The 24,149-nt window shown below is 51.9% G+C and overlaps 2 protein-coding genes across 4 annotated transcripts in view; both read left to right on the plus strand.

Annotated features, from left to right (window-relative positions):
- HMOX2 (heme oxygenase 2) overlaps window positions 1-24,149 on the plus strand; it is a 205,912-nt gene that overhangs the window by 160,692 nt on the left and 21,071 nt on the right. Inside the window, exon 1 of one of the 2 annotated variants that reach the window (XM_049768500.1) lies at window positions 1,220-1,229. The exons of the other annotated variant lie outside the window; for it this stretch is intronic. The gene's annotated coding sequence lies outside the window, so the exon portion shown is untranslated. Of the gene's footprint in view, window positions 1-1,219; window positions 1,230-24,149 lie in introns of those variants that run through there. 2 annotated transcript variants of the gene reach the window in all.
- On the plus strand, window positions 1,125-24,103 carry DNAJA3 (DnaJ heat shock protein family (Hsp40) member A3). 2 transcript variants are annotated; one of them, XM_049768473.1, is made up of 12 exons: window positions 1,125-1,349; window positions 5,961-6,094; window positions 9,962-10,045; window positions 10,622-10,822; window positions 11,861-12,013; window positions 13,031-13,178; window positions 13,625-13,689; window positions 16,079-16,207; window positions 16,635-16,750; window positions 17,639-17,736; window positions 22,631-22,746; window positions 23,132-24,103. In XM_049768473.1, the coding sequence occupies exons 1-11, from the start codon at window positions 1,139-1,141 to the stop codon at window positions 22,735-22,737; spliced, it is 1,446 nt and encodes a 481-aa protein (XP_049624430.1). In that variant the 5' UTR covers window positions 1,125-1,138; the 3' UTR covers window positions 22,738-22,746; window positions 23,132-24,103. The 2 variants fall into 2 exon arrangements, with proteins under 2 accessions (XP_049624430.1, XP_049624431.1); XM_049768474.1 differs by lacking the exon at window positions 22,631-22,746.

The following is a 24,149-nucleotide window of genomic DNA, read 5'->3' on the forward strand; positions in this document are numbered from 1 at the left end:
GGGTCCACACTGGCAGCACTCAGGGGTTACTCCTGGCTCTATGCTCAGAAATTGCTCCTGGCAGTCTCAGGGGACCATATGGGATGCCGAGATTCGAACCATTGTCCTTCTGTATGCAAGGCAAACACCCTACCTCCATGCTACCTCTCCGGCCCAGTATTCTTTTTATTTAACTTAAGTCTGGCCCTCCAACGGTTTGACGGACAGAGAGAACTGGCCCCATTTCAAGTTTGAAGACCCCTGCTGTTGAGAATTTGACAAAAATGATGATGTGGGGGAATGTGCGGAAAGAGGGGAGCACAAGTTCCCTTGAACCTGCCCATTCTCACGTTCTTTTCTTAGATAGAGCCTCCGGTGATGGTGGTGGTATTGATATGCTTTTTGTTTTGTTTTGGGGCCACACCAATGAACTTAAGTGTTATTCCTGGCTCTGTGCAGGCTAGGGGAACCATATGGGATGATGGGGATGGAACCCGGGTCCGTCCCGGGTCGGCAGCTCTGGCCTGGTGATGGCATTGAGTCCTTTGCAAAACTACCTGGGGCCAAGTTCATCTTTCCGGTAAGGCAGGAAGGTTCACAACTTGGGTAACTACATTTTAAGTTCTAACCTCTAGGAACTCTCCTTCCAACTTCAGCCCGAATATCACCTCCCCAGACGCCTCCTCCACCTCCCAAATCCTCCCCTGGGTGTGCAGCACTCCCACCCCGAGTGCCTACAAGCCTAGGCCCGGAAAGCAACTGAGCTCTGTTCTTCGGGGACGGTAGACACCCACGCGTTGCATGTTGGGAATCCGGACGGCTGTCGCATTGCACGCCGGGATTTGTAGTCCCGTCCATTGTTGACCACCACCACCACTTTTCCCCGCGGGGGGGTCCGCCCCTCGAGCCAGCAATTCTAACTTCCGTTCCCCTCAATCACGTCCTCACACAGATAAGATACAGTCTTGAATCTCCTGCCCAGAAAGCCGAGCTCGTTCCTTACAAGTCTACCGGATCAGCACACCGGAGCGGCTGCGCATGCGCAACTCCAGCGTGCGCGCGGCCCGACCCCGCCCCCTCCCGCCGGGGGCGCATGAGCACAGCATCCTCGCGCGGCCTCCTGAAGCCGAGTGCGCAGGCGCGTTGTCCCCGGGCCAAGATGGCGGCGCGGTGTTGCACACGCTGTTTGCTGCTGGTAGTGGGGACCCCCCGGCTGCCGGCTGCGGCGGGGAGAGGGGCCCGAGCGCCCGGGGGCGGCGTGGTGGTGGCGTCTCTGGGCCGCCGGCTGAGCGTCACCGCCTTCGCGCCTTCCCTGAGACCTCGCGGGCCTGGGGCGCTCCTGACATTGAGACCCGGTGTCAGCCTCGCAGGTGAGGGCCGGCCCGGCCGCTGGGCGAGCGGGCTGGAGCTTGTCTTCCGACCCTGTGTGCGGAGAAGCTCGGGCAGGCAGGCTGTGGCAGCAAGAAGAGGTGGAGATGGAGGAGGAGGAGGCCCCAGGACGGCCCCGAAGCCTCGTGGAAGCCGGGAGGTGGTGAAATCCATCCCCGCAGGCCGTGACCTTTCACCTCTGTCAAAAGTTCTGGACGCCTCTTTGGGGGCCGGCAGCCTGCCCATGCCCCTGCACACCCCTGGGCCTTCCCACCTCTGGTGACCCACTCACTATGCACCGTGTAGGTCGGTGCAAATGCAAATGACTTGCTTGCTGGGTGGGGAGCAGCTGGCCATTTGCAGATCCTGGGAGAAGGAAGTTCTGGGGTGCAGTGGTCCCGCCCAAGGTCATCGAGGTAGATGAGAGGGTTTGTTCTACGCCCAGAGCCTCCCTCCTGCCCACCACACACATGATGGATGTCAATCTGGGTGGGGGACCCCCGGAGGGCCTGTCGATGAACCCCAAGTTCATGCAAGTCTGTCCTTGCATTGGAAACATAAGGGGGCAGTGAGTGATCAGTGCCCTTTCTGTCGCGGAACTGATTGCTTCCGTGCAGTGGGCATTGTTGTGGTTCCGTTTCAGTGAGAAGCCAAGAGGTAGACTGAACAAAAAATGTGGGGTAGTACTTGGGGATTTCTCAATTGTTCAGGTAATGAACTACTAGTACATTAACTCAGTAAGGGCTTATGATGGTCCGTTATGCTGTGTTTGGTAACCACCATTCATTTATTTGGGCCACACCTGTTTGGTGTTCTGCTCCTGGCTCTGCTCAGGCATTATCTGTGGTGCCAGGAGGTTGAACCCAGGTTGGCTATTTGCAAAGCAAGGGCCTTATTCACTGGATGTTTCCATCCCTGAGCAAATTATTTAGTTTCTCCGAATCCCTCTATCATTAACTATTCAAGTTCATTCATTCTCTCCTGGGTCTATTTTTGGTCATGGCAGTCACTATTGTAGGTACTGGAGAAATTAGCGGTTTTGGTTAAGTATTTCCACACCTCTCCAATTTTTTTGGCATGCTAGAAGGAATCAAATCCAGGGCTTCACATACAAGGTGTGTCCTCTACCCCTGAGCTAGCAGTGCTTGGGGGGAACCAAAACCAGGTCAGCTACATGCAAGTTAAGAACGCTACATACTGTACTATTTCTTTGGCCTCCTTAGGGAAAAGTTTTAATAGTTGTGTTTGTGAAAAAGGGGAGAGAGAGAAAAGAGGGTTAGGGGATACCAATAAGAAGCTAGTCACATATTTTTTCCCTGGGTAACCCCTATGAACCCTAAAAGGCATGCTTTGTGTCAGCTGACAAATATATTGACGAGTAGCACCTTTCACCGCTCAACTCTGCTCCCAAACTGACTAATCTCAATTTTTTTGTTTTGTTTTGTTTTGGGGTAATACATCAGGAATCACTCCTGATGTGCTTGGAAAACTGACTATATAGCATGTTGGTGATCAAACCTAAGTCAACTGCATGCAAGGCAAACTCCCTACCCACTGGTGTCCAGACCGTTTTAGCTTCTGGATCACATCTGTTAGTGCTCAGGACTTAGTCCTGGTTCTGCTCTCAAGAATCACTCCTGGTGGGCTTGGGGACCATATGGGGTGCTGGGAATCAAACCCAGTCAACCACATGTGAGGCAAATGCCCTATTTTAGTATCATTCTGTCCCTCTGATCCAGTTTTTTTTTTTTTTTTTTTGGTTTTTGGGCCACACCCGGTGACGCTCAGGGGTTACTCCTGGCTATGCGCTCAGAAGTCGCTCCTGGCTTGGGGGACCATATGGGACGCCGGGGGATCGAACCGCGGTCCGTCTCCTAGGCTAGCGCAGGTAAGGCAGGCACCTTACCTCGAGCGCCACCGCCCGGCCCCCTCTGATCCAGTTTTAATAAGCCTTTCAACCTTGTATTGAGAACAGTTTTGCTGTGGAGGGAGTGGCCCACACCTGGTGATACTGGGCATAGGAGAATATTGCTCCCTATTCAGTGCTTAGGGATCTCCTGGAAGTGCTTGGGAGACCATGTTCTAGTACCACACTTCACTTTCTGATCCTAGAGAGCACTTGCTAGTGCAAAGCTCAGTGAATTTCTAGCTTATCTCTTTATTATCACTCTTTACTGCCGTGAGGATAAGATCCAAATTCTGTAGTGTAGCGCCCTTCTGCTTACTGGTTGGCCTTGTTAATCATAGTGTCTTCGCAACCCGTCACTACCACTACCACCATCTCACACAGACCGTCCTGGACACAAGTGTCATCTGTGACAGGCCAGCGCCCCCTGTGGGACGAGGAATCCCTGACCTTCAGGAACACCAAGAGAGCCTGGCTCATCTCCTGGCATGTCTCACTCTGCCTGCCCCTGCCTTCTCTCTCCTGCTTCCTTGTTGAACTGGAAGTTCCCTGAGACTTTGTGGGGGAGGGGTTGGGGCCACACCAGGTGATGCTCAGGGTTACTCCAGGCTCTTCGCTCAGAAATTGCTCCTGGCAGGCTCTGGGGAACATATGGAATGCCGGGAATAGAACCACCTTTCTGGGTTGGCCGCAAATGCCCTATTGCTGTTCTATCGCTCCCCTGAGACTTTTGTATGGTTGATAAAGCTTTATATAAAAAAGGGTGAAGCCACTGTAGGCCAATTTGGGAAGCGAGGTCTTGGCTTCAGAATTCCCCTCGAAGGCTGAGCTGTGCACCAGGGTCTGTCTCATCTCTCCCCACTGGAGCTGAGTGAATTGTAGCCCCTGACTGGACCTTTGAGCAGAGGAGCACCTTTGGGACGCAGTCCATTGGTCCATGGGGAGGGACTGCCCTGCATAGGCCCCATCAGGATCACCAACTCATCCCAGGGACTTTCTCAGTGAGATACAGGCCTCTCCCCCTAAACAAGATCTTGATTGTGGGTTTTTGAAGAGATAGACAAAGGACTGGAGGGCATTTTTATTTTATTCTGAGCCTTCCTTCTAGTAAGGAGTGGGGAGTGACCCTGGCACCAAGCAGCATTAGGAATCTCTCCTCCACTCCACCTCCTCTGCCCCCCAAATGTCAAGTACCTGTAACTTCCATCACCTGTGAACTGTTTCCTGCTATAACCCCTTATGGCACCTCAGGCCTGCAGTGGGTTCGAGACAGATAGTCCCTAAGTGTGACCTAGGTGCACTGGCAGCCTTGTTGAAGGGATGGTCGGTCAGTAGTGCCAAGTGGGTGAATGGTGCTCACAGCAGCTTTTCAGGCCAGTGACTAACTTGGATCCTGGAGCTGCCTTGTGTAGTCTTCATTCTCACTCCTACTCTCCCTTAACCTCCTTCCCCTCCCAGCCTCTTCTCCAGTTTTACTAGATGAGTTGGAGTGGGTAGAGAGCATCTGTCAGGCTCTCTAGTGTCTCCTTCACTTGGTGACAGGCAGGCTCAGGTCAGCCAGCAAGAGAGCGATCTGGGGGCGTTTCCTTGTAGCTGCTGATGCAAGAGGCCTGAAAGCAGGGCAGGGCAGGGCCAGGCCATGGCCTCCTGCCCTGGGCCTGGATTCCAGCTCTGCTCTGGGGCAATAGAGGGTAGCACAGGACCCTGTAGCCCTGAGTGTCTGTTATGTGCTGTTTTTAGGGAGAGGGGTTCATTCCCCAAGAGATCCCTGACTCTTTAGCTCATTTAGTGCTGCGGTGGATCATGTAACAGGATCCCCCCCCCCCCCACCCAGACAGAGCCTGTTCAACAGCCTGCTGGCCCCGCCTCCAGGGTGTCAGATCTGGTCTGGGGTGGGCCATGACCAGCTGCTGGTGAGGGGAGTGCAGCACCCTGAGGCTAAGTCTGGGGTTGGGGCTACTGAGGACATGTTGCAATCAGAGGGACAGTGACACACAGTGGTAAGCTCTTGGGGTTTGCCCTACACGATTTTTCCCCGCTTGACTCATTTGGGCCCAGGCTGGTGGTGCCCGGGATCAAAGCTGGGCCACCTGCATGCCGAGCATGCCATTCTGGTTCTGGTTTTTGTATTCGTATTTAGGTCACACCTACTGGTGCTTGGAGCTACTTGAAGCTTAGTGCTTGTGAGTCACTTCCAGCTGTGCAGCCTGAGGCTTACACCCAAACCTCCTGCCTGACCCGTGTGCGCCCTCTGCAGTCCCAGAGCGTGTAGTTCTGACACCTCTGGAGCAGACTCAGCCTTTAGTGGCCAACTCTCAGGGGAATCAGAGTCCTCACCTTGCTCCTATCTAGTCCTTAGGCAGTGGCTTGAGCCTTGTTTATTTTGTTTATTTTTGGCTTTTGGGCCAAACTCAGTGATGCTTAGGGGTCACTCCCAGCTCTACTCTCAGGAATCACTCCTGGTGGTGCTCGAGGACCTTGTGGGGTGCCAGAGATCGAACCTGGATTGGCCTTGTGCAAGACAAGCATTTTCCCTGCTCTACTCTTCCTTTAGCCCCAACCTGAGCCTTGTTAGAGCCAGAGTTGAGGCTCTGGACATACAGACCCCGGGTATGAGCTTCCTGTCCTCTGGTAGGACATCTTGCTGGGAGATTTGACTTCCTTCTGGTGAACACATTTCCAGAGCGATTTTTTGTCTCTTTTCTAGGAGTGAAAAGTTACCCTTTTGTTTGTACTGCCTCCTTCCACACCAGTACCCCATTGGACAAAGAAGATTATTACCAGATTTTAGGAGTGCCCCGAAATGCCAGCCAGAAGGACATCAAGAAAGCCTATTACCAGGTATGTGTGGGGCTGAATACTCAGCTGCATGGAGTGATCACTGTCCTGTGGGCTCTGATTAGTATGTAGGCATGTCGGCCACACATACCACAGTGTTGGGAAGTGCTTGTGAGACATGCTTGGCTAGACTATGTGCTCTGTGCATAGTGACCCTGACAATGGGAGTCACAGTCAGATTTAGAAAAAAAATGTTTGGAGCCAGAGAGAGAGCATGGAGGTAGAGCGTTTGCCTTGCATGCAGAAGGACGATGGTTCGAATCCTACCATCCCATATGGTCCCCCGAGCCTGCCAGGAGCGATTTTTGAGCATAGAGCCAGGAGTAGCAGCCCTTGAGTGCTGCTGGGTGTGATCCAAAAACAAAACAAAACAAAACTAAAAACGTTTTCCGGGGCTGGAGAGATAGCACAGTGGTAAGGCGTTTGCCTCAGACGCAGAAGGACGGTGGTTCGAATCCCTGCATCTCATATGTCCCCCAGGCCTGCTAGGAGTGATTTCTGAGCATAGAGCCAGGAGTAACCCCTGAGAGCTGCTGGGTATGACCCAAAAAAAAAAAAAAAAGAGAGAGAGAGAGAGAGAAGAAAAGGAAAAAACCGTTTGTTTTCCCAGTCTGGAGCCATGGTACAGAAGGTAGGGCACTTGCTTTGTATGCAGCCAACCTGGGTTGAATCCTTTGTAGCATATATGGTCCTCTGAGCACTATCAGGAGTGATTCCGAGTGCAAAAGCAGACGTAATGTATAAACATTACCCAGAGTGTCCCAAAAATCCTTCCTTCCCCCAAATTTCTTTTCCCATAGGCCAGAGTGATAGAACAGCAGGTAAGGCATTGGCTTACACAGAGTCAACTCTGGCATTGCATGTGTAACTATGGTCCCCTGATTCCTACCAGGAATGATACCTAAGTCAGGAGTCAGCCCCAAACATAGTGAAGTGTGTCCAAAAAACAAACAAAAAAGGACTTTACTTTTTGGCGAGTTTTTTGGCTGTTCTCAGTGGTGCTCTGGAATACTCCGGCCCATATGGTGCTGAGATTGAACTTGGTTTCCTGAATATAAATGTGCATTCTTACCAGCTTTATGGCAGCTAAAGTGTGAATTCAACTAATTGCTAATAGTTGCTGTTCTTTTTTGTGTGTGTGGGGAGGGTTTTTTTTTTTTGTTTTTGGGCCATACCTGTCAACATTCAAGGGTTACTCCTGGCTTTGCACTCAGCAATTACTCCTGGCAGGCTCAGGGGACTTTATGGGATGCCAGGGATCAAACATGGATCAGCTGTGTGCAAACAAATGCCCTCTCCACTGTGCTATTGCTGTGGGCCCAATAGCTATTCTGTCTCTGCATTTGCTTATTTTGGATTTTGAAAAGGAAATTATAACATGATGCCTTTATTGGGGTATGTTTTGTTTTGGTGCTTAGGATTTACTCTTGGCTCTGCCACTCAGGGAACATTTCTGACCGTGCTTAGGGGACTTTCTGTGGGGCCAGGGTTTTAACAGATCTGCCACATGCAAGGCGTGCACCTTATATAATCTATCCAATCTGATGCTTTATAAAAACTGCCTAAAGTGGGGGCCAGAGCGGTGGCGTGGAGCGGTAAGGCATCTGTCTTGTCCGTGCTAGCCTAGGACGGACCAAGGTTCGATTCCCCAGCGTCCCATATGGTCTCTCAAGTCAGGAGTGATTTCTGAGTGCATAGCCAGGAGTAGCCCCTGAGCATCTCCCAAAAAAAACTGCCTTGAGGGCCGGAGAGATAGCACAGCGGTAGGGCGTTTGTTTGCCTTACACACAGTCAATCAGGATGGACAGTGGTTCAAATCCCAGCATCCCACATGGTCCCCCTGTGCCTGCCAGGAGCGATTTTTATTTTTGGGTTTTTTTTTTTTTTTTTTTTGGTTTTTTTTTTTGGTTTTTGGGCCACACCCGTTTGGCGCTCAGGGGTTACTCCTGGCTATGTGCTCAGAAATTGCCCCTGGCTTGGGGGGACCATATGGGACGCCGGGGGATCGAACCGCGGTCCTTCCTTGGCTAGCGCTTGCAAGGCAGACACCTTACCTCCAGCGCCACCTACCCGGCCCCGCCAGGAGCGATTTTTGAGTGCAGAGCCAGGAGTAACCCCTGAGCGTCACCGGGGGTTTGACCCAAAAATCAAACCCCCCCTCCAAAAAAAACAAACAAACCTAAGGCCGGAGCGGTGGCACAAGAGGTAAGGCGTCTGCCTCGTCCACGCTAGCCTAGGACAGACTGCAGTTTGATCCCCTGGCATCCCACATGTTCCTCCAAGCCAGGAGCGATTTCTTTTTTTTTTTTTTTTTTTTTTTTTGATTTTTGGGCCACACCCGTTTGACGCTCAGGGGTTACTCCTGGCTATGTGCTCAGAAATCGCTCCTGGCTTGGGGGGACCATATGGGACACCGGGGGATCAAACCGCGGTCCGTCCTACGCTAGCGCTTGCAAGGCAGACACCTTAACTCTAGCGCCACCTTCCCAGCCCCGCCAGGAGCGATTTCTGAGCACATAGCCAGGAGTAACCCCTGAGCATCACCGGGTGCGGCCCAAAAACCAGCCCCCCACCCCCCAAAAATAAAACTGCCTTCAGGAGCTGAAGAGATAGCATAGCAGTAGTGCCTTGCATGCAACCGACCCAGGTTCAAACCCTAGCGTCCCATATGGTCCCCTGAGCCTGCGAGAAGTAACTTCTGAGCAAAGAGCCAGGAGTAACCCCTGAGTGTCAACCAGGTGTGGCCCAAAAACAGAAGCAGGCTAGAGTGGTGGTGCAAGCGATCTAGGGTATTTGCCTTGCACGCGCTAACCTAGAATGGACCGCAGTTTGATTCCCCCGGTGTCCCATATGATCCCCCAAGCCAGGAGTGATTTCTGTTTTTTGGTTTTGGTTTTGGGGCCATACCCGGTGGTGCTCAGAGGGGACCATATGGGATGCCGGGATTCCAACCAACGTAGGTCCTGGGTCGGCAGCTTGCAAGGCAAATGCCCTACCACTGTGCTATCTCTCTGGCCCTAGGAGCATTTCTGAGCGCTTAAGCCAGGAGTAAATAAACCCCTGAGCATCACCGAATGTGGCCCAAAAGGCAAAAAAAAAAGAAAAAAGAAAACAGAAACAAACAAAAAAATTATCTGGAATTGCTGAAAAAATACAGGGCCACAATTATGCATTGAAATGTAGGTGTTGTACAGATAGGCATGGAGTTGCCTGGTCAAATGCCAGTGTTTAAATATTTGAAGAACTGCAGGGAATATTTCAGACAGCTGCTTTAGGGCTGGAAGTGTAGCTCAAGGGGTTGAGCACATACCTTGCACATGTGGGTTCGATCCCTCAGAGTGGCCCTGTGGGAGCAATCGGAAAGGCCGTTTGAAGCTCTCAGCAGCAGCTTGCGAAGGTTTTGGCTTTATCGCTGCCCTTGTGGAAGCAGAGTGGAAATGCTTGTGACTCTGGTGTGCCTCTTCCTTGTACTTGGAGCTGTGGAGCATCTTTCCACATGTTCCTCATTCACCTGGATGTTTCCTATAGGCGCAGTCACTTCCTGTTACCACTTGAGGACGGGCTCTTGTTATTACTGGGTTGTGATGGCACCAACACCACCAGCAGAGACTTGGTTTAGTGGGGAAGACCCTTATACTTTGAAGTGAGCGTTGGGTTCTTGTTGCAGGGATGGGAGAAGAGCGAGTACGGGATGGGACAGAGGCAAGAGCCAGAGACCCGAAGAGTTCCGCTTGAATCTGGTCTGGAGAATGGTTATAGGTTGCACATCTCAGGAGAAATATCTGAGGCTGAGCTGAGGTAGGAGGACAGATAGAGTTCAGCTTCCATGAGAATCATGTCGATAGTCGTTTACCATTTCCTGCTTTTTAGCTCGCCAAGAAATATCACCCAGACACAAACAAGGATGACCCCAAAGCCAAAGAGAAGTTTTCCCAGCTGGCCGAGGCTTATGAGGTAGGTGAGCGTGCGTGTGCCCTGTCTTTCAACCACCTTCTGCGTCAGCCCAGCACAGGCGGCCTGGGCTCAGGGCGAAGCTGACCCGGATTTGATCCCCAGCATTCCATATGGACCCCTGAGTGCTGCCAGGTGTGGTCCCAAAACCAAAAATAACAAAATTTAAAAGTAAAAATGTGAACAGAGGGGGCTGGAGAGATAGCATAGAGGTAGCGCGTTTGTCTTGCGTGCAGAAGGCCGGTGTTTCGAATCCCGGCATTCCATATGGTTCCCCGAGCCTGCCAGGGGCAATTTCTGAGCAGGAGTGACCCCTGAGCGCTGTGGATGTGACCCAAAAACAACAACAACAAAAAATGTGAACAGAAGCATGAGACACATGTGCTGAACACCCCTCCCCTAAACACACACACACACAAAAGTCACAGACATTGTGTCTATGTGTCTCGGCATTTCAGTCTATTATCTGATACAGCCACAGTCTGGTGACCCAATCAGAAACCTGAGGGCTGATTTTTATGCCATGATCTGCATTTTGTGGGTGGCCCGGGGCACCCTGACCATTTGTCTCCTGAGCAGGTGCTGAGTGACGAAGTGAAGAGGAAGCAGTACGATGCATATGGCTCCGCTGGCTTTGACCCTGGTGCCAGCGGCTCAGGGCAGAACTACTGGAGAGGGGGTCCCAGTGTGGACCCCGAGGAGCTCTTTAGGAAGATTTTCGGAGAGTTCTCTTCATCTCCTTTTGGAGATTTCCAGAGTGTGTTCAGTCAGCCTCAGGAGGTAAGTTTAGGTGTTGATAAGTGAGTGTAGTGTACCAGATAAAAATACCCACTCTGGTGGGGATGTCAGTGGCAGGGAGCCAGTGTGCTGTAGGTGGGGTATGTGGGGTGTTTTGATGAGAACCAAATAAATAAGTAAATAAAGGAATGGGACTGGAGTGATAGCACAACAAGTAGGGCACACGGCCGATCTGAGTTTGATACCCAACATCCCATATGGTCCCCCAAGGTGTAATTTCTCAGCACAGAGCCTGTAACCTCTGGGCGCTGCCAGTGGGGCCCAAAAACAAAACAAAAGAAAAGAAAAAAGTGCTGTAAAGGGAGAATGACAAATATCGAGCAATCTCATTCCTCTGTGAGGGTATGTAGAAAAGCCAAGGGAGCAGGCGGTGTCAGGTGGGGGTCAGCCCTTGGTCTCAGGTCATCAAACAGCAGTTTCTGAGCAGTGGGAGAGATGAGGCCTTGGTGGGCAGTGAAGATCAGAAGCTGGAACAGCAAACCCATACATGTTAATATATTGGAAACATTCCCTGAACTACGATTAAGGTGGGGGGGAGGTGCTCTAAAAAATAAAGGCCTTATGGGGCCAAAGCAGTACCACAACAGGTAGGGCATTTGCCTTGCACGTAACTGATCCAGAATGGATGTTGGTTCGATCCTTGGTATCCCATATGGTACCCGGAGCCTGCCAAGAGCGATTTCTGAGTGCAGAGCCAGGAGTAACCCCTGAGCACCACCAGGTGTGACCCAATAAACAAAAAACAATATTTAAAGATCAGAAAGAGGACAGTGGGTAGGGTGCTTGCCGTGCACTTGGCTTATGTGAGTTAAATTCCCTTGTGCACTTATTTCCAAGCGTGATTCCTGAGCACAGAGCCAGGAGTAAGCCCTGTGCATCATCAGGTACAGTCCAAACTACCCCCCCCCCCCCAAATAAATAAAGACCTTAGAGGAAAAAAAAGAACTAAATCCTTTGGCCCACACCTGTTGTTGGGCTGTTTCAGAGAGAAGGCTGACAGGTGGTCCTTGGTTTCTTTAGTACATCATGGAGCTGACCTTCAATCAAGCAGCCAAGGGCGTCAATAAGGAGTTCACGGTAAACATCACTGACACCTGTGAGCGCTGTGATGGCAAAGGCAATGAGCCGGGCACCAAGCTGCAGCACTGCCACTACTGTTCTGGCTCAGGCATGGTGAGTTGAGTGTCCATCAGCCCTTTCCTGGTCCCTGACTTTCCAGATCCTGCCCCCTAGCTTTACCCATGGAGTGGGTGAGGGTTCAGGACTAGGTGGGACTGTCATTTGCTGCCTTGTGTCCTTCACAGGAGTTTCTCCGCTGGCCAACAATGTAGACCATACAAGGAAAGTCCCATCTCGTCTGCAAATAGACTTTAGGGTAGTTCGTAATCTACCCTCAGCTTGGGCTGAACGGCTGAATTTTTTTTTTTTTTTTTTTTTTTTTTTTTGGTTTTTGGGCCACACCCGGTGATGCTCAGAGGTTAGTCCTGGTTATGCACTCAAAAGTCGATCCTGGCTTGGGGGACTATATGGAACGCCGGGGGATCGAACCGCGGTCCGTCCTAGGCTAGCGCTGGCAAGGCACACACCTCTAGCGCCACTGCACCGGCCCCTGAAATTTTTCTTGAGGTGTAATCATATTTTCCTTTTTTGGAAATATTTGGAAGTCATTCAAATGGTCACATGCTCCCCTTAGTTCTGTTGCCTATATTCATGTAGATTTTGTCCATTTTCTTTGTCATTTTTGATGTGTACTTTTTCTCTTTGCCCTTGTCTATTCTCTGCGTGTGTGTGCAAGAACAAGCTGCATGTTCTCTAGATTTCTGCATTCCATGCACTTCCATGTACATTTTCCCAAGTCAGAATGTTCTTTTTGGAGCCAGAGCAGTAGTACAGCAGGGAGGGCATTTATTTGCCTCCTATTTGATCAACTGGGTTCAGTTCCCAGCACCACCTATGGTCCCCAGGAGTTATCCGTGAGTGCAAAGCCAGGAGGAAGCCCTGAGCATTGCAGGGTGTGGCCCAAACACCAAAAACCAGAGTGGGTTCGAGGTCAGAGGAACAGTCTAAGTCCCTGCATCTGTGTCGTTGGCCTGTTTTGCATTCCCCCCAGGAGCCATAGTGTAGGTGATCACCTCCCACAAGCTCTTTAGTTTCCACTGGGGACTCCAGCTTCCTCCTCTCTTTTCTCAGGAGACTATCAACACGGGTCCCTTTGTGATGCGCTCCACATGTCGACGCTGTGGTGGTCGTGGCTCCATTGTCACTACCCCCTGTGTGGTGTGCAGAGGCTCTGGGCAGGCGAAGCAGAAGAAGAAAGTGGTGATCCCTGTGCCTGCTGGTGGGTGCCTGGTGTACAGGCCCTTTCTTTGGTGGGGTGGAATAGGGGTTGCAATAGTCCAGTGTGTTCAAGACCATGAAGGTGGGGGCCAGATGCATGCAGAAGGACAGTGATTCGAATCCCGGCTTCCCATATGGTTCCCTGAGCCTGCCAGGAGTGATTTCTGAGCATGGAGCCAGGAGTAATCCCTGAGCCCTGCTGGGTATGACCCAAAAACCAAAAAAAAAAAAAAAAAAAAAAAGAAAAGAAAAGAAAAGATGGGGCCAGAGCTATAAGGATTGTGCCCCAGGGAGAGAAGAGCAAGTACAAGACCCAAGCAGAGTCTGATGTGGCCCCAATAAAGCGAGGATAGCAGAGCAGAATGAGGAAAGATGGGAGATGGGTTCTGTGGATAAGGTGTCCTGGAGAGCCCACACTGGTTTTCTTCTGAACTGTTGTTATTACAGGAGTGGAAGACGGCCAGACGGTGAGGATGCCCGTGGGAAAGAGAGAGATTTTCATCACGTTCAGGGTAGGTGCTCCGCTGAGGTCTCACTCACTTTCCCATGGGGCATTCCTAAACAGCAGGGACCCCAATGGGGCCATTAAATCTGTGTTGCCAGAGCTTTTGTGCCACCTAGGTGACGCAAAGTTTACAACAAAGGTGACATGTGATGTTTGCAGGTTGGCTACACAGCATTCAGCCTCAACAGATGTGTGTGAGTGTATCTTTCTGAGTATGTGAGAGAGAGAGTGAGTCTTACCTGTTATGGATTGGGACGTGCCTTTTATAGGCCTAGGCCCAGTGCTTACAAACTATTCAGGCTTGAGAGACGTCAGAATACTGAAGCACATGCCCTGCAGGCAGGAGGCCCAGGGACAATTCCTGGAATCATATAATTACCCCAGAGCACTGTCGGAAGCTGCCTCTGAGCAATGAGTGTGACCCAAAAATAAAAGGAGAAAACTAAATCTGCTCTATCATGTGGGAAACTGTGATGTAAAGACACCTCCTGCCAGCAGTTCCCCTGATTCTGTGCTGTGTTCTGGGGAGCAATGGACCTGGAAAGCAGCTGTCCCCAAAGGTAGAATGGTAGGAAAGAGACAGGAGACAGCAGGGGTCCATTCTGGGTGCTTATAGGAAATATGGGACGCATATACATGCGCAATAGAAATCCTATAGTTCATTATTTCATGCTAGGGACCCGAGAGGGAGCGTGGGTGAGAAAACTTCATCTGCGTCCCAGACATTGTGTCACCTGCAGGGTTAGTGGCACACATACAACCAGCCCATATAAATGATTCATATGTGTGTGAACTTGCATAATCTACAACAGGTAAATAATGTGGAAGGATGCCTGCTTTGCTCTTGCTGACTTGGATTCAATCCCCAGGACCCAGTATGGTCCCTGAGCCTAGCCAGGAGTGATTTCCTTGGGCAGAGCTAGTAGTAACCCCTGAGCATTACTGAGTGTGGCCCACAAAACCAAACAAATAACTCTCCTGCCTTGAAAATCAGAGAAGGCAGAAAGCTGAAAATCAGGGCTGAAGCCATAGCACAGCAGTAGGGTGTTTGCTTTGCACGAAGCTATGCAGGACTGACCCAGGTTTGATTCTCAACAGCATTATATGGTCCCCTGAGCTTCCAGGACCGGTTTTTGAGTGCAGAGCTAGGAGTAGCCCCTGAGTGTCACCCCCTATAAAAAAGAAGAAGAAGAAGGCTGAAAGACAAGCTGTGAAGAGGTTTGGCTGAGAGGAAATTCATCTCATAATAGCAGAGGGACGAGGGTGGGGCTGTGTGTCCCAAGCCAATGTGCCTGGAAACAGCCTCGTGCACTGCCTGATGGGCACTTTGGACCATAAAGTAAGAGTGTTGGGTTTTTGTTCTTTCGGTGGGGCCACACCCAGTGACGCTCGGGTGACTCAGGTTACTTCTGGCTATGTGCTCAGAAATCGCTCCTGGGGGCCAGAGAGATAGCATGGAGGTAAGGCGTTTGCCTTCCATGCAAAAGGTCATTGGTTCAAATCCCGGCATCCCATATGGTCCCCTGAGCCTTCAGGAGCGATTTCTAGTGTGGAGCCAAGAATAACCCCTGAGCACTGCCAGGTGTGATCAAAAAAAAACAAAAAAATTGCTCCTGGCTTGGGGAACCATATGGGACTTCAGTTTGTCCTGGGCCAGCTGCGTGCAAGGCAAACACTCTACCAGTGCGCCATCACTCCAGTCCCAAGAGTATCCTCTTTTTAGTTTTTGGGTCACACCCGGCGGTGCTCAGGGGTTACTCCTGGCTGTCTGCTCAGAAATAGCTCCTGGCAGGCACGGGGGACCTTATAGGACAACGGGATTCGAACCAACCACCTTCGGTCCTGGATCAGCTGCTTGCAAGGCAAACACCGCTGTGCTATCTCTCCAGGCCCAGTATTCTCTTTTTTACTGCTGGCTCTACACTCAGAAATCGCTCTTGGCAGGCTCGGAGAGACCATATGGGACGCCGGGATTCGAACCACTGTCCTCCTGCATTCAAGGCAAACGCCTTACTTCCATGCTATCTCTCCGGCCCTGATTTCTGTCTTTTTTTTTGTTTGTTTGTCTTTTTCTCTTTTGTTTTTTGGGCCTCACCAAGGGTTACTCCTAGCTCTGTGCTCAGAATTTGTTCCTGGCAGGCTCGGGACCATATGGGATGCCAGGAATCAAACCCAAGCCTGTCCCGGGTGGGCTGCCATGCAAGGCAAACGTCCTACCACTGTGCTATTGCTCCAGCCCCAACTAGAGCGGTTTCTGAGCTCAGAGCCAGAGTAATCCCTGGGTGCTGCCAGGTTTTGCCCAAAAACCAAACAAAAATAAAACAAAAACCATGGAGGCTATCCTGGCACAGGCTGGAGGGCAGTGTGAAATCTCACTGCCACCTCTGCTCCCCTAGGTGCAGAAAAGCCCTGTGTTCCGGAGGGACGGCGCCGACATCCACTCGGACCTCTTTATTTCTATCGCCCAGGCTATTCTCGGGGGCACAGCTCGAGCACAGGGCCTCTATGAGACCATCAACGTGACGGTAAGAAGACTAGAACGACTGCGCCTCATTTGTGCCCTGCTACTCTGGAATGTTCCAGAAAAAAATGAGAAGTGGCTGACAAGTGACCAGTTCCCATGACAACCCTCCCCCAGCAAGTCAGAGATTTGGGGAAGAACTGGGGCGGCTAGGGGTTCTCCATTTTCCAGTGTGGATCACCAGCACGCCTTGACTTGTTGCTAGAAAAGGTGATGCACCATTACCACTGACCCTTTGTTGGTGTCACCTCCACCTGGTTGTCAGTCTCCTGAGCTTTCTCCAAACCTCGTGTCCTGACAGCCCCGCTCCCCAGCACAGCACTTTTCCTGCAGTAGCTAGCGGGCTTGACCTTTCCAGGGAGTGAGATGTGCGGTGAAGTTTGCATTGGACCCTCTGAGCTGGAGGGGTGCCAGGTCACTTCTCTTTCCAGATCCCCCCAGGCACGCAGTCCGACCAGAAGATTCGGATGGGTGGGAAAGGCATCCCACGGATCAACAGCTACGGATACGGGGATCACTACATACACATCAAGATCCGTGTTCCCAAGTGAGTGCCTGCAGACATCTGGGCACCCTCCTGGTGTCTGGACGTGGGCTTCCCTGCCCTGTAGGCTGAGATGCAGCAGGCTGGTCCTATAGAGTAGCTAGAAGAAGGGTCTGCCAGGAGCCCAGGAGAGTCCCAGCAGAACTGCCAGCTTGTGCCAACCTGCGCACAGCACTGGATGAGAGCATGCCTTCCTTTGGGAGGAGGGCCTGGCCACAGCATTGTGAGAACCTGTCACTAGTCAGCCAGACTCCACTGGAGGGCCACAAAAACCCCACATTCCCTTGATGATGCTATTTTGGGCCACATCCTATGGTGCTCAGTAGTAACTCCTGGCTCTGCACTCAGGAATTATCCCTGCTGGTATTTGGGGTCCATATAGGTCAGCTGCATGCAAGGCAAGCACCTTTGCTTTGCTAGCTCCAGCCCTCCCTCTAACATTGTTAACGTGACTGGCACTCAAGTGTAGTTTCTTTAGCACACAGTGTAGCACTGGAGTCACCATGGTAATGAGCCAGACTCCCAGGCACACACTTCTCAAAACTTCGCCAGGAGGCCTAGGAAATGAAAATGGGACCAAAGGTGCTGGCTTTGCACCTGCTGAGCCCACGTTCAATCCCTGACTCTGAATATGCTACCCCAGTACCATCAGGAGTGATCCCTAAACACAGAGTGAGGAATTGTCACTAGCACCATCATGTATAACCCAACCCCCCCACCCCCCCACAGCCCCAACCCAACATGTCCGCAGTGACTACTATTTCAACAGCTGAGGGTGTTTGGGAGACTTTCTCGGGTCCGAATGCCTCTTTTCCCACGCACTCCCTGGGCGCTCTGTATTCCTCAAAGAGCGTCCAAGGCAAACGCTCAGATATACTGTCTTGTCCGCAGGAGACTGACCAGCCGGCAGCAGAGCCTGATCCTGAGCTACGCTGAGGAAGAGACAGATGTGGAGGGCACCGTAAATGGTGTCACCACCACCAGCACTGGTAGAGTGTCTGTTAGGGTGTGGGTGTCCATGCCCCTAGCGGCAGGGGACTGTGTGGGAGGCTGAGCTCGATGCACCCTGGGAAAAACACCCTTGCTCTCTGTGTGCCGGCTGCTCTGCTTAGAGGACATTCTAGAAAGTTCCTGGCCCAAAAGCAGCTGTGTCTGAGAGCCGCTGCTCTGAGTTCTATCCTTGGTTCTGACACTGGCCTTGTGACCTTGGACATAGTTCCTCCCTCCCCACCCCCACCCCTGGGGCCCTGAAATCCCTTGAACAGACAAGGTATCAGGAGGCTCCGCATTTCTGACCTTCTCAGGGGTGCTGCCTTGGATGTGTCCATGTCTTCAAACATCTGGCTTCTTGTCAGGATTTTTGATTCATTGTTTCTTATCTGTTGAGGGCCCTAGTAGGAGTGCTAGGCTGGGCCCAGCCATGCCTGCCGCTGGGAGAGCAGTGACTCATGACTCGACTCCTGCTAGAGGGGACCAGGTGCTTGCCTGCAAGGCTGTGCCTGAACTTGTGGTCTGAGAGCAGTGTCCAGCTCTGAGTAGGCCACTGCTGGGTTTGGAAGATTTACTGCATTGTGTTCTCTTGCCCCGAGTCATCACCTTTGACCCAGGATGTGCAGGGTTAGGAGCTCCACGACAGCAAGTTCTCTCCTCCTGCCCCATGTGTGGCTCGCTCAGTGCAGCAACTGCTCTCACCTTCTTGGAGCTGAGTGGTCATGGGCCAGAGCGATAGGACAGCAGTTGGGTGTTAGCCTTGCATGCAGCCGACTGGTTTTAGTTTCCATTGCTACATACAGTGAATCTCCTGAATTCCGCAGGAGTAACCCATGAGCCTGCACAGTGCTGCCCTTCGGCCTCCCACCGAGCCTCTGTCTTTCTCCCCTCAGGGTTTCTGTGATTTTGTTTTCATCCCCATTGCTGGGAAATGCTTGACAGGGAGGATCCAAGCCTCCTCAGGCTCCTCTGAAGGGTGTCCTGCCATCCTGTGTCACCTTCTAAGTTACAGACCCAGATAGCCTGAGCAATCTGGGCTGTGATCAGTGAGGCAGTCATTGACTGGCTCTGTGGGAAGCATTTTCCTCTGGGGCGAGCTCAGCAGGCCCCTGCCTGCCCAAGTCAGCCCATGAGATGTGCCCCTAATCACCTCTGCCTAGAAAACCAGTGTGTCTTTAGCCACTTGGTCACATATGTGTAGAGGCTCTGGCTTCTTGTCAGGATTTTTGAGTCAGTGTTTCTTATCTGTTGAGGTCCCTAGTGAGCCTTACCTCTGAAGGAGCAATTAAAATAAAGGCACAACCATTCTTACCTTTAGGACTGGAGGAGTGAGGAGAATTCCTGGCTTGGTTTTCCTTATTTATTTGTTGTGAATCATTAACCAGCTTTGGCTCTGATGACACTTTGACTACAGGGCTCAGATAGCACCAAGGCCAAGGTCCACAGTCCTCCTGTAGGAGACTGAACGGCAGAGTTGGAAGAGGGACAGTCCCCAATGTTTGGTCCCATGGCATTACCCCGTGTCCAATGGGTCATGTCCCAGTTCTGTCATCACTGATGTGATGCCTTAACCAGAGTCACATCCTGACCTGAAAGTTGGGGGTAACCTTAGGGCCTCCTTCCTAGGCTTCTTGTATGGATCAGTGAGATCTGGGGGAGCTCCCAGCAACTGCCTGGATCTGTAGGCCCTCTCATTGGGGGTGGGGTTAGGGTTAAGGTTCGGGTGGTTCCTGTATCTTTAGTTCAGAACAGGAACAAAGAGTGTAGGAGGGCACCCAGCTTGGTATCACTCCTGAGGTGTAATATGCACCTGGTTACCATTTGGGAACTCAGAATTGGGAGTCCCATTCAAATCCCAGTCACCCCGGGGCCAGAGCCATAGTATAGGGATGGAGGAGGTGCTTGCTTTGCATCCAGCTGACCCAGATTTAATCCCTGGCATCCTGGTGTTTGTCCCCTGAACACCACCAGAAGTGATTACTTTTTTGTGTTTTTTTTTTTTGGGGGGGGGACATACCCAGCAGTGCTCAGGGGATACTCCTGGCTTTGCACTTAGAAATTATTCCTTGGGGAGGCTGGAGAGATAGCACAGCAGTGTTTGCCTTGCAAGCAGCCGATGCAGGACCTAAAGTGGTTGGTTCAAATCCCAGTGTCCCATATGGTCCCCCGTGCCTGCCAGGAGCTATTTCTGAGCAGATAGCCAGGAGTAACCCCTGAGCACCACCGGGTGTGGCCCAAAACCAAAAAAGAAAAAAAAGAAAAAAAAGAAATTACTCCTTGGGTCCGGAGAGAGAACATGGAGGTAAGGCGTTTGCCTTGAATGCAGGTCAGTGGTTTGAATCCCAGCATCCCATATGGTCCTTCCTGCCTGCCAGGGGCAATTTCTTGGCGCAGAGCCAGGAGTAACCCCTGAGCACTGCCAGGTGTGACCTCCCCCCCCCCAAAAAAAAAAAAAAAGTACTCCTTGCAGGCTCGGGGGACCTTATGGATGCCAGGGATTGAACCTGGGTCTGCAGTGTGCAAGGCAAATGCCCTTACCCACTGTGCTATTGCTATGGCCCCTGAAAGGAGTGAGGTTGGTTTTTTGGGGGGAATGGTTTGGGGGCCACATCTAGTGACGCTCAAGGGTTACTCCTGGCTCTGTGCTCAGAAATAATTCCTGGTAGGCTCCTGGGATTATATGGAATGCCAGAGATCGAACCCAGGTCAGCCCCATGCAAGGCAAATGCCCTAATCGCTGTGCAGATATATCTCTCCAACCCCTACAGGGAGGAGTATTAAGTGCAGAGTCAGGAGTAAACAGTGAGCACAGCTGAATGTGGCCCACCACAAATGTTAAAAATTGGGGTTCCGGGGCTGGGCGGTGGCGCTAAAGGTAAGGTGCCTGCCTTGCCTGCGCTAGCCTAGGACGGACCGCGGTTCGATCCCCCGGTGTCCCATATGGTCCCCCAAGCCGGGAGCAACTTCTGAGCACATAGCCAAGAGTAACCCCTGAGCATTACCGGGTGTGGCCCAAAAACCAAAAAAAAAAAAAAAAAATTGGGGTTCCCCAGCCTAACCAGCATTCCATGTTCAGGACCACTGTCTCAGAACAGCCCTAAGCTGGGTTTGCCAGGGACAGATGAGCTGTGGACCTTACTTGGTGGCTCATAGACGAACCTAGTACCCTGTGGTACCCCTTCCAGGCCTGGCACCAGCAGTCTGGGCCTCTTGAGACTAGGATCTCGTGCATTCTTGACCGATGGGCCGGAGCGATAGCACAATGGTAGGGCATTTTCCTTGCACGCAGATGGAAAGTAGTTTGATTCTCAGCAACCTATATGGTCTCCTGAGCCTGCCAGGGGCAATTTCTAAACGCAGAGCCAGGAGTAACCCCTGAGCACTGTCAGGTGTTACCCCCCCCCCCAAAAAAAAATTGCCGAGGGGGCTATAGCAGTAATATAGCAGGGAAGGTGCTTCTTTCATGCAGCAGACATAGGTTCAGTCCCTGGCATCCCATATGGTCACTCTGAGCCCTGATAGCAGTGGTCCATGAGCACGGAACTAGGAGTCACTCCTGAGTAAAAGAAAAATCTGCTGGGGGCCAGGCGGTGGCGCTAGAGGTAAGGTGCCTGCCTTGCCTGCGCTAGCCTAGGATGGACCGTGGTTCGATCCCCCGGTGTCCCATATGGTCCCCCAAGCCAGGAGCGACTTCTGAGCGCATAGCCAGGAGTAACCCCTGAGCGTCACCGGGTGTGGCCCAAAAACCAAAAAAAAAAAGAAAGAAAGAAAGAAAAATCTGCCGGAGATATAGCACAGTAGCGTTTGCCTTGCAAGCAGCCTGCCCAGGACTTAAGGTGGTTGGTTTGAATCCTGGTGTCCCATATGGTCCCCCATGCCTGCCGAAGCGATTTCTGAGCAGATAGCCAGGAGTAAATCCTGAGCACTGCCAGGTGTGGGCCCCCCCCCCAAAAAAAAAAAAAAAGAATAAAAAGAAAAATCTGCCGTAAGGGTCTAGTAAAGTGACGAGCTTATGCTTTGCACATGGAAGCACTCAGTTCAAGCCTCAAGTATTATTTGGGTGACCCTAACACTGAGCTAGGAGTGGCCCCCGAGCACCACTGGGTGTGACCTCAAATCCCAAGAAGTGTGCCCTAAGATCTTAGATGCTAACTCAAGTGCATAGTCTGAGGACCGAATTCTGATGTATGAGCGTCCGGTATAGCAGGGAGGATGTTTGCTTCACACATAGCTAACCCAGGTTCAAATCCCAGCATCCATCTAGTCCCCTGAGTCCTCCAGGACTGATCCTGAGTGCAGAATCAGGAGTCAACCCTTAGCATCACCAGAGGGAGAAATCTAGGATGTCTGTCTTGGAGATGCCCAGCAGAACAGAAGAGAAAACCCTCTTTATCTGGAGAGTCTGGGGCTGGCTTCCCTGATGGGGTTCTGAGGAGCTGCAAACTACTCTGGCTGTTTTGGGTTTTCCATGTACATGCATCCTGTGCTGCATCTGGCGGGCTGCCTCATATAGTCTTGTGGGCTTTGACCATGCTTCCCTCCCACACGCCAGTCTCTGAGCTGAGACAGGCCACCCACCTGTCTCTCTGGGCCTCTACCACATTTTCCTGTGTGAGGTTTGAAGTAGTGAAGGCGGAGGCCTTTACTGGCTGTTCTCTCTGGGCCATTCTGGTCCAGCCACTGCTGTTACCCAGCCCTGTTTCTCCTGTTCTTCCTTGGGGCTCAGAGGCTGGAGGAACAGCTGGGGTACACTGAAGTCACCTGGCAGGCATGGCAACCTAGGAGTGGCCCTCTCTTCTTGGCCCCCAGTGGTGATGAGTATGGGTGTGGGGAGCCTGGGGTGAGGAGGCGGGGTGCACCCTTGACCCCAGTTCTCCCCCTGTTTGTGCCCAGGTGGCAGCGCCGTGGATGGCTCTGCAGGAGGCAAGGCTAGGCCCAAGGCTGGGGAGGACGCAGAGGGCTTTCTGTCCAGACTTAAGAGAATATTTACTTCCCGATAGCCCGGCCAGGTAGGAAAATGCATCTAGGCTTCATCTTGGCTCCTTCCCAGTCTCATTTGTCCCCTCAGCCCTGCATCCTGCACTCCCCAGGGCCCATCTTCCACGCACCAGGAACCAAGTTGCCCATGGTCACAGAGTGGACGAGAGCAGAGCCAGGCCTAGAACTCAGAACCTCTTGGCCCTGTCCCACCAGGGAAGGGAGGCTTGAGGCTGTGCACACCTAGGTGGGGTGGGGGCCTCTGCTTGTTTGCTGGAGAGGGAAGGTCTCAGGACCTCAGCTGGTCCCCAGGGCCAGTGCTCCTAGAGTACCTCCTCCCAGAGATGGGATATGCTGCAGTGCAGGGCGTGGCTCCCGGCAACACCATGGAAGTGTAATCACTGTCTCTTGGCTTAGGAAAACGGTCCACTGGGAACTAGGCCCAGAGCTGTGGCCTCTCCTGCACCAGGTTCTGGAGATGGAGGATTTCAGAAGAGCTGCGCAGAGCCCACCAGACACCCTCCTCCTGCCCATAGCAGTCATGTGACAGCACATACATCTCCCCTCAGCTCATGTGGACAGACCCTGGGTAGCCCTGTTATTGCCCCCAGGGCTGGTCAGTGTCTCCCTGCCACGGTAGGTAGCTCAGACTCTTCTTGCTCCCAAGGAAACCCAGACAATGGACCTACAAATCTGGGGCATGAGCTGAGATGAATTTGAAATTGGATGTGGAGAGTTGGTAGCTAAAAAACTGAAGTCCACCCTTCCAGCTTAACCTGGAAGCAGAAGCTTCATAAAGGGACTGACTTTTCCCTTCAGCAGGCATCCATCTGACAGGTTGACTGCCAGGAACCTGGGGCCTACACAGCTGCCAGCAGGCACCATCCACCTCTTGGCAGGCACCTCTCTTGCTATTCTTGGATTTTAAATCCCAAAAGTCTGAGCAGCTGAAATATGGGCTTCTGGCTGCCTGTCCCCCATGTGCTCATAACCAGGAGGGCCATGAGCTCTGCACAGGCAGTCCGTCCTGCTAGCACCTCTCAGGGTGGCCCCTCAAGGTTCCAAGGGTGAGTGGGCACTGCTCCCGCCCCCAGGGCCCCTGCCCAGCTCAGCCCTCATGCTCACACTGTGACATTATTCTCAGAAGTGTTTGAACGGTCCCATGGAAGAACCACACATTGTTCCCATCCTGGCTGTAGGAAGCTGCCACTCCGTGATTGCAGGGCATCCAGTGGCTTCTGACTGTGCACAGACAGAAAGGAGGGAGAGGAGGTCTCTTTGCCCTCAGTACAATAAAGTATCTCTTAGCGTCTGATTTAAGTATGCAAAATGATTCTGTATTAATGTAAATAAGATTATCTACTACAAAAAGATAATTTAAAACCAAAACTGTGTTCATTCTTTGCAAAAGCTCAGCTTCCCTCAGGGTCAGGGG

Source organism: Suncus etruscus, chromosome 2 (assembly GCF_024139225.1).
Source record: "Suncus etruscus isolate mSunEtr1 chromosome 2, mSunEtr1.pri.cur, whole genome shotgun sequence".
Classification (NCBI taxonomy): Eukaryota; Metazoa; Chordata; class Mammalia; order Eulipotyphla; family Soricidae; genus Suncus; species Suncus etruscus.